Consider the following 9,936-nt stretch of genomic DNA (forward strand, 5'->3'; position numbering starts at 1 on the left):
GTGTGCGAACGTGTGTGTTTTCTACCTTCTCGTGTATCTCCTGTGTGGACTGCGCGTCGCAAAAGGCAACAGTCGCCAAGTCTTTCAGGATGGGCATCTCCACGGTGCAGTCACGCCCATCCAGCAGCGCCACCAGGGGGCGCGGGTGCATTGGCCCGTTCATGATTTGGGGCCGAATACCTGGAGACAGACGGAGGAAAGAGAGAAAAAAATTATTTTCATATACATGGGAATATATTTTTTCATGGTTATCAGCGGAAAGCAAACACAGCTGGCCATACATTCCACATTCTGTGTTTGCTGAGAGCTGCAGAGTCCTTCCGGTGCAGTGAAGTCACAGATTTCTGGCTGCACGTGGACGTCCACAGGGGTTCATGTGTCTCTATCTGACGTGGGAGGAGGACGGTGTTTACGTCACAAGGACCATAATGGACCCCAGAGGACCGGCAGACGTGGAAACTACGAATTTGGCTTAAATGGTAAACTGACTAGTGTGAGTTTCCTTCGTCCTACGTTGTTTTCCCCAAAAGTTAACGCAGAGAGGGGGGGTGAAGCAGATATGATGCAATAATTGGGGCAAACAAAATGAAACGTCGCTTACTCCTCTGTGTTGAATATTGGTGGAAACGTTTTAGATGATGTAAGTGCACAAGTCAACAAAATATGTAACATAGGTCAAATTATTTTTTGACATTTTAATGGAGAATTGTTACATATCAATTTTTAAAGCGTTTTTTTTTTCCTTGGCTAGAGTCAATTCATCTTCTACTTTCTTACAAGAAAAAAATAAGGTAATTATGTGTGTGTGTGTGTGTGTTTGTACACCTAACAAGCACTTGTGTGTGCACTGATTACGATATAGTAGGATGCAGGACTTCTTCCAACTAACTGAGTGTTGCTCAATAAATCAATGCACCTACTCAAGACTGGATTAGTCCACAGTCTCACGTATAGGAATCCTCTCCTGGCTCTCACACACACTGACATGTGAACATAAGAGGAGACTATATGCAGTTTGCAGGTGTTGCACATACATGCACTCAATCATAGCCAGAGCAGAATATTCCCTTGTGTGCACATACGACAACTGCACAGCGACACGCACATACACTTTGCTTGTTCTCATTTCTCAGTTCAAAGGAGAGGATCCTACATTTGCTCCACTGAGTGCAACCAGCAGCTGTGGAACAGAGAAAAAAAAAAAGAGAGAAAGCTGCACCTTCAGAAATGAGTTTTACTGCTGCCCTGCCTCAAAGAGCCATGTATCATTGAAATGGAGAGCGTTGGAGGAAACGCTACAAGCCCGAAACAAACCCACAGCAGAATCACATCTGCACTTCAGTGCACTTCACAAAAGTGCACGTTGTAATTCTGTTTTTTTGTCTCCGCTCAAACTCTCTCTCCTTCCGACTCGCCACTTTTCTCACTTAGAGTGAAGAGAGAGCGCGAGGAGAGCCGAGCTCCCCGGAGGCCTGACCTTCTCACACACCCGACCCAAACACACGTGTCACCTTGAGCAGACAGACAATTACCAGTCCTGCTTCATACAATGTTAACAAGTGAGGAGCATCAATATTCATGCTGAGGAGCGGAGTGCGGCTCCGACACCAGCGTGTGGATAGATGGAGCTGATAAGGAAGAGCAACGTTTCCCCACTGAGAGCTGTGGCTCTTCTCACCGCTCAGGTCGGGATGTTCACATGAACTCGCCAGCTCTGGATCTGTCCAAGCTGACACAACAGGCCAAGGAGTCGCCAGAGATTTCCCGACGGATGTTTCCCTGTGATTTCATTGCATCACTTTTCTTATCTGGTGTTTACGCTCTCTCTCTCTCTCTCTCTCTGGTTTGCTTCGAAGATCCATGTCTGGCCTCCTAAAGCGTGACCTCACTCTGTGCGTGCATGCATGTGCGAGTGGCGTGCAGGTGTGTGTGCGTTGGTGTGCTCTTAAGAAGTTATCCCAGGGATTAGGATGACGTCAGGGTTCGAGATAAGTAGGGGGGGTGGAGGTGAGCGGAGGGCTCATTAGAGACACGCTCCCTGGGATTACAGCAGCAGAGGAGGCTGATTAGAGCAGATAAAGGTGAGATTATGAGATGAGAAAGTTGTGTGTGTGTGTGTGTGTGGCCGTTGCCTGAAACCTACGGCGGGGGAGACAAACAGGTGGGAGCAGAAGGGAGAGAGGGAGAGAGAGAGACAGAGAGGAGTGAAATGAAAATGTAAAACGAGCGTACATAAAAACAGACTAAACACTGCCTGTTAGCCTGAAACGCTCCCAGGAGACACATCAGGGAAGAAGAGGAGGAGGATGAAAAGGAGGGGAAGCAGATAAACGACAGGAGACGCGCAGAGAGAAGCACCGGGCTGACGGAAAGCGAGCAGTCCAGCAGAGGAAGGGGGGCAGGATCGGAGCGGAGGTGTGCGTCTCCCCATGGCTTCTGCTTGTTGTCATGGCGATCACTTAACTGGATTTGGCTGCCAGTTTAAACGCACTTTATTTTTGGCGCCGCTGGCATCGGCGCCCGGGAGTTGAGGTCAGAGGCGCAAACACCCGTATCCTCCTCACACTCACGGTCATAAGGGGCGGGAGGGGAGGGAGATGTTTTTCTCTCCTGATACACAAGACGGAGAGGCCCCCCCCCATGCCTACTCATCACACTCCCCGTTCAAGATGGATGACATGTCGACGGCAAGGTTGATGCATGGCAACTCGGCTGTCGGTGCCACATCTGCAGCTGACAGCTCGTTGAATATTAATGGAGGCAGCTGGTAAAGACTGGGGCGGCGATGGCCCCGAGAACCGGAGCATCAAACCGGGGAGGTTGTTCGAAGTGCGCGCTCGTGCACTTAATGCCTGGACGCATCAGAGCCGGTGCACGCAGGCAAACAGGTGCTGAGAGGATGAGCTGAGTGATAGAATAAGAAGAGAGTTAATTAACCGACTTTCAGTGGAACCAGCTTCTCAAATATGCGGATGATCTGCTTTTCTGATTCTAAATTCACTATTACATCCCATTGAGCTCTGATTGATTGCTATGGGCTTTTCCCACTGTTTTATCATGTTATAGACTTAGCAATTAGTCCACTTAATACAACTCAGTGTAGCATATTCCCTTTATTCACCAAACTGTATATACTCAGATATATCAGCACCGTAAATATGCCTGATCAAGGAATTATTCATGAAATCAACAAAATGTCGCAATTTTAAAGAAAGTGAAAAACAAATTCTTGGATAATCTCCCTTATTCGGAACACCACCAAAATGCAATGGCTTCTTCCCTGACCCATACCACATCGTTCCACCAGGTTTTGTTCTGTTCACAAACCCACAAATTATTGGGCAGGGCTAAGAACACAATCTTCTGGGCGAAGGACCCTCATCTTCAGATCCCACATGAAGCTTAAAGAGGATAAAACGCTTTGGGTCGCACCTCTTTCACTTCAAACAGTCATTTAACGTAACTTGAAGTAAAAATCAAGACTATTGATTCAGGCTTCAAATCTGCATGGCTGTTTCCGACTCAGAGCAAAGACCCAGGACACCTGTTAGTGTCTCATCTAACCAGTGGTTACTTGTGTGTAACAAATGAAAGGCAGCAGCAGCAGTGGGTGTGCAGGTGAGAGGAGCTGCGGTGAGGCAGCAGGGGAGCGGAGCGGCTGGCAGGCTGCATCCAAACCCTCAGGCAGAACTTCCACAGGATGAACTCCATGAATCATCCGCTGGGTTTCTCTCCGTCTCTCTGACCTTTCAGTCCCTCACTCCTTCAATCTCCCTCTCGCCGACTCTTCCCTCCGCCACATCTCACCCCAGCATCTGCAGGGTTGTATTTCCCTGTTCGCTCGCCACGATATCTGCTTCTGCTTTTCCTTTAACTCACGTGAATCTCCTTCACACCTCCTCTATCATTCCTCCGCTGTCTTTCTGTAATCACCAACCCTGCTTCCTCTGCCAACCGTTCACCTCGTCTGTCATTCATTCTCTTTCCTTCCCTATGGTTCTGTCGTTCCAGGAGCTGCACTGTGTGTTTGTGAGTCTCCTGTGTGACAGATTGATTCTCACTCTCGCTGATTTTGATGGAGGGGAGGCGTGGAGGTGACAGGCAACACTCCCACTGAGGTAAACTGACAGCATGTACATCAAACCGGTCTCATCCAGAACCACCAGGTCGTCTGTCAACGCACAACGCCGCCATGCACGGTTCTGGGGAGGTGTATGTAACCCGCTTTTCAGCAGATCCCCTCTTTGTGCATTAAGGACATTCTGCAATAATGTGTGTAATTATCTAGAATTTCATTTAACGTGTTAAAAATGAATTTTGGACAATAAATGCAGAGTCCAAAAAACTGATATACCTTTGTATTAACATCGTACTTTTCTCTTTGTCTTTACTCAAGATGGTAACAGTTTTCACTGATTTCATCAAATACCTTATAGATCAATAAAGTCTATGGATCTAGCTTCACACAGAGTTCTACACTGAGATTTACATTAAAAGAAAGAATTGTTTCAACAGCATTTAAATGACGTTTTAGTCACAAGGATATTTTGTCAAGATCCATGAATTATTCCATGGAAAATGTTATGAAACTCCCTATCTCGCAATAATAAAGAAATAATATTTAAAAAAATCCTGGATCTGCCCCTTGATTTTCTCTCATCAATATCGCAATTTTCCACCAAAATCTGTGGAACTCTGTCCAGTGGTTTCTTTGTAATCTTGCTAACAAACAAGCTAACCAGCCAACAAACAGACAGGGTTGAAATGAAAACCTCCTAATCTACACGTCTAAAATACTTTTATGTTTCCACCAAATCCAGCTCAGATTGAATGTAAAAGCTTTAGACCTGCAAACGTCCATATCCACTGGGACAGACCATCACAGCTCCCTGGTTCCAACAGCGCAGCACAAGCTCATAAAGGCAGTGTGCAGAAATGAAGCATAGGCTGTTCAGCAGGTCCGTCGTGTTCTCCCCTTGCAGGCTCCTGGTTTAAAGCAGCTGTTTGCCGCCTGACTGCGAACAAGCCGCATATTCAAGCAGAGTCACAAATCCAACGGAGACGAGAAGAGGACACACACACACACACACACACACATACATATTATCAATGTGCACTTTGAGGGAAGGGGTGGGGGTGTTGCGGGGTCATGTCAGAACCGCAGGAGGCAGAGTGCTCTTAATTTCACTCCTCCATTAATTAATCCCCCTCATTTCCTTTCCTCTGTGTTCTCGCTTCCTCTGCTTGTTGCTAAACTCTTGCCAGGCTCCGAGTGTGTGTGTGTGTGTGTGTGCGAACGTGTAAGTGTGCACATGTGTGCGCCTGTATGAGATGATTTGGGACGAGTACATTTTCATTGGGGGAGGCAGCTGCTGTCATGGGTTTTCCCAGCCAAAAGAATAAATGCATGTAACACACATTCTCACACACATACACACAATCACACTCACACACACACACACAAACCCCCTGCTGGGTCTGTGTAATGATATCCTCCGTCAGATGTAGGGCTGCAACGAATGACTTTCTCCTCACTCAGCGATTAATCCAGAAATGATTTTCGCTCTTGATCAATTAATCGCACGGTTTATAAGACGTGTCAAACACGGCGACAAATCAACCCTTCGACAAAACTCCACCACACGCGGCAAGAGCTTAAAGTGACGTTTTCTTATTTAATCTGACAATAATCCAAAGCACTATTCAATTTACAGCGGAGAGATAAAAGAATTTTGTAGTTATGCATGTTATTAATTATTTATCATGACATGACTAGAAGCATCTGCCTCCACTGCAGAAACATACATGACCCTGAATCATGCTTTCACAGCAGCTATGTACTTGTAATGGAATAAAAGCCCCATATAATGATTTCTAAAGGAGCCTCTCTACTTAACCTCAGACGGATTTTTCATGTGGGTTCCAAGATGATGAAAATGGGCCTTGAATTTTGTTATTTCAAAATTGGTAGATATTATGTTACGATCCTTTCACGTCCCTGTAATAAGAAGGCGGTGAGCTCAGTGAGCACTTTCAAACATTTCTTTCTCAATCAGAACGCTCAAGTCATCAAAAATGAGAAGTGGGTCATGACAAAAATTATTTTGGAAATCTAGGTCTGCTCCGCTTTTTAAAAACCTAATCTCACTCAGTCATCAGTATTTCTATTCTCATCATTCCTGTACAGCAGTGGTTGGCAAAGTGGACTCTCTTTCAGAAGAGGAAAGGAGTCCACCTTACACTTTTTTTAGATTATCCATTATTCATGAAAGGAGGAGCAACTAAGGAAAAAAAGAATAGAGGTGGAATTTTTGTGAAATTCAACTTCTACCTCTTTACACTTTTACATTTCTTTTAAAAAAGGCAATTGATTCCTTTACAATCGCCAGAATAAGAGGTTTTCCTTTTAGTTTTTTCCCCCAAACAGCCAACCTGACACAAACCAACGTAACGGAGACCAATGACCAAAGTGCCCGAAACCGACAAGTCTGGAACAGGAAACCCAACAACACTACAGAGGAAAGCATCACAGAGACCAGTGACAATGTTATGGTGGTGACATCTTTTACTTCAGTCCCTCTTTTAAACCAAACAGCAATTTGCCGTCTTGCCTGTGTTGCATCTTGCATGATACGAAGAAAAATAAAAACTAAACACCCTTGTTCCCAAGATGTACACAACAATGTGTATGTGGTAACGGTCCTCCATCATAACGTTGCACCGGTAACGGAGCAGCATCAGCATCAAGACTGCCAAAATGAAGAAGAAGAAGAAGAAGAAGAAGAAGAAGAAGAAGAAGAAGAAGAAGAAGAAGAAGAAGAAGAAGAAGAAGAAGAAGAAGAAGAAGAAGAAGAAGAAGAAGAAGAAGAATTAGCTCATCACAGCCGGAGCCGATAAAAAACCTGTGTTTATACTTCAGTCATTTAACCGAGGAGTGAATGCCGGTTATATCCGTTCCCATTGCAGACAAAAGTCAGTGGGTGTGAGTGGGTTTTATGACCATTGGAAAATGGGCTTTATAGTCCCAGTCCATTTTTTACCCTCCATATCCAGTCCCCCCTGCAGAACCAGTGCTACAGACAAAAGCTTGTGGAACCCAAACTCAGTGCGGGATGGAGGCTGCAGCTCCTGAGCCAGCAACACTTAGTCAGAGTCTGGCAGCAGGACGCAGCAGAGCGCCGCACCGGGAGATGAGGCCAGAGTTTCCATTATGCGGTGAAGGGAGCTGGGATTCTCTTCCTACCGCTGGCCTCTGCTGCTGGTGTTATGTTGCCTCCAGTGAGGCGAGGAGGGACCAGAGGAGAACAGGGAAGCGCAGTGTTGTTGTGGTCAGGAGTGGAGGAAAAGAAAAAAATGTGAGGAGAGAAGAGGAGTCGCCACTTAAGTGGTAATGGGAGACTAGACAAGGCCTCCACCATACTATCATCCTCTGCTGCCACCGGTTACCTAGCAACCCCAAGCTGCGGTTTGCAGGTGGCTCCTTCCTGACAACAAGGATCGGCTGCTGCTGCTGCTGCTGACCGCCAACAGCACTGCGCTGAAACCCGACCCACCTCCTTACCCCAGTTAACACAGGCAGCCGTGCAGTCAAACAGGAGGCGGCAGTGTGCGGGTGGAGGAACCTGCCCATGGAGGAGCGAGTGGAGTTTTAGCGTAGATCTCACGCCTGGATGTTTTGTCTATAGGGTTTAGCGCTGACAGCCAGTTCCACTTTGGATCAGATTTCGCTTTGGCAAAGCAGCGGAATTAGCTGACAAATCAAATTATCACCAAAGATGAATCTACAAAACGCTCAGGTCACGGGCCTCTCACAATAAATCATCTCTAAACGCCGACATCTGAAACGGCAAACATTGCTGGCAGTAGATGATATCAGCTGTAGCTAATTAACGAAAAGTCTCCAAGTTGGTTGCCCAAAGGCCAAGTTAAAACTTGGCTGGAGTCTGCTTAATGTGCTGCAATTTGGCATACGCGCTCAGCCAAAGATAATTTGCGAAATACATGGAAAAAAATCCTCTGACATCACTCTACATTCACAAGTCAACTGGCGGAGTTTGGAGGTCAGAGGGAGCAACAGAGGACGAACAAACTTGCTGATGGCTAATGGTTAATGTCAGTGGAAACATGTTTACCCTGTTTACTACATTATTTAAGCTAATGTGAGTTCTGAATTGGACCTCTGCTAAAATCAAGATATGAGGAAGTAGGTTAGACAGCTCTTGTGAAGCTGCTTTCAGAAATACAGCGAAGTCCAGACATTTTGACGTTTTTTGTTCTTGTTAGAACTTTTACTTTTACTGCCAGCCCCTTTGTAATATGTCCGAGTGAGCCCATGTGCGAATATGGCAGGAAAGTGTCCGGAAAATTCTCTGTGAGTGAGCGTTGATGACGTGTCTAACACGTGACAGACGCAAAAGAATACAAATATCAAAGGATGAAAATAAAGAACAGCCCTACACAGAGAAGCTGCAGATGAAGATGCCAATTTGAAAAGGCTACGAGATTCTAGAGCTTTCGGCGATGAGGGTCTACTCAAGTGTTGGATGTACTCGAGACAAAAACATGTGATTCCAGCAGTGGAATGAATACGTCATGTCCGGCCTCATGTAGGCTCGATCCAGACATTACCAATCGCCTGAACATTCTGGATATTTTCCCGTTGTCGTGAACTCACCTGACCTGGACAATCTCCTACTACGTTCTTCAGATGTGAAAGACAAACTTTCAAATACCAAATTGTTGGTCGGGCATTTTAGGGAGTTCACATTTGAAAAAACGCTTCGCTTGAAAATTGATTAAATGAGCAGATTCTGTACTAGATTCATATTGTCAATAACTGTGCGTAATCTGTGGCAACAAATGAATAAGAACCCACTCACAACCCTTGGCCGAGTGCCTGGAGTTTGACTGTGGAGTAACAGAGAGGCTTGGCACAATTCACAGATGTGCCATCGGGTCAAACAATACTCCACGCTGTAGTTTGCTCCCTCTGCATGTGGCTCTCTGCCAGGGTCTGTACTCCTGCTTTACTGAGGCTGAATTACTCATTTACTACTTTCCTCGCTCACACACACACACACACACACACACCCTTCATCTGCCTGTGACAACCCGAGGTCACTGCATGAGTTGTAGAGGTTGCACGGAGCGGGCGATTGGGGGGTGGGTATAAGCACCCTTTGTTGGCAAGCCTCCTCCCTGCCATTCCCTCCCTTTACTTCCCCCAAAAGTAGCACACAAAGGCCACTTGTCCTGCGCTGCCAGTGCCCCACCCCTGTCACCACCCGGCTACCCGCCACACCAATCCATCCCCTGCCAAGAGAATGAGCGCATGCCTGTTTTAAATGGCGCCCTGTGTGTGTGCACGGATGGGCCGGGCCCGCACTTCCAGCGGCACGGGACAAAAGCGGGTGTCAGCAGCATCCATGGCACAACCCCGCCGGGGCCCTCCCATTCCATCCCCTCCCTCTCTCCGTTTTCCCGCTCTTTTATTCTCCCGGCGTTGCTACGAGCTACGTCGCTCGCTCAAGAGCCGGAAGAACCGCAGAGGGAGCGAGAGAAGACGGAGCCAAGAACGGCAGCACCGGACGGACCTGGAAATGACAGTACAGTTGGACTACTCACCTACCTTACCAACCACACAACACACACACACACACATTCTCCTTCTTCCCTCCTCTTATGCATGCTCCCCCCACCCCTTCCGTGTCAACCTCCCTCCCTCCCTCCCTCCCTCCCACCTCCCACATGCCAGACTTTATTAGACATCAGGAAAAGAAAACAGGAAACATGCTGCTTGCCTGGAAAATGTTGTCTCCACATTCTTCGGCTTAGGAACTATGCATTTCAGCGCACAAACAGAGGAGGGTTGACGCGAGTGGAGAAAAAATATATACCAAAAAAAGAAGAAGGACGGAAGACCCTCCGCAATAATCC

The 9,936-nt window shown here is 46.7% G+C and overlaps 1 protein-coding gene across 7 annotated transcripts in view; it reads right to left on the reverse strand.

Moving 5' to 3' along the window:
- Positions 1–9,936, reverse strand: part of LOC133027787 (C-terminal-binding protein 2) — a 94,690-nt gene that overhangs the window by 16,944 nt on the left and 67,810 nt on the right. For all 7 annotated transcript variants that reach the window (XM_061094908.1, XM_061094911.1, XM_061094912.1 and 4 more), the window contains one exon: positions 26–180. In XM_061094908.1, the coding sequence (XP_060950891.1) occupies positions 26–180 (155 nt within the window). The remainder of the gene's footprint in view (positions 1–25; positions 181–9,936) is intronic.

Source organism: Limanda limanda, chromosome 21 (assembly GCF_963576545.1).
Source record: "Limanda limanda chromosome 21, fLimLim1.1, whole genome shotgun sequence".
In the NCBI taxonomy this organism is placed as follows: domain Eukaryota; kingdom Metazoa; phylum Chordata; class Actinopteri; order Pleuronectiformes; family Pleuronectidae; genus Limanda; species Limanda limanda.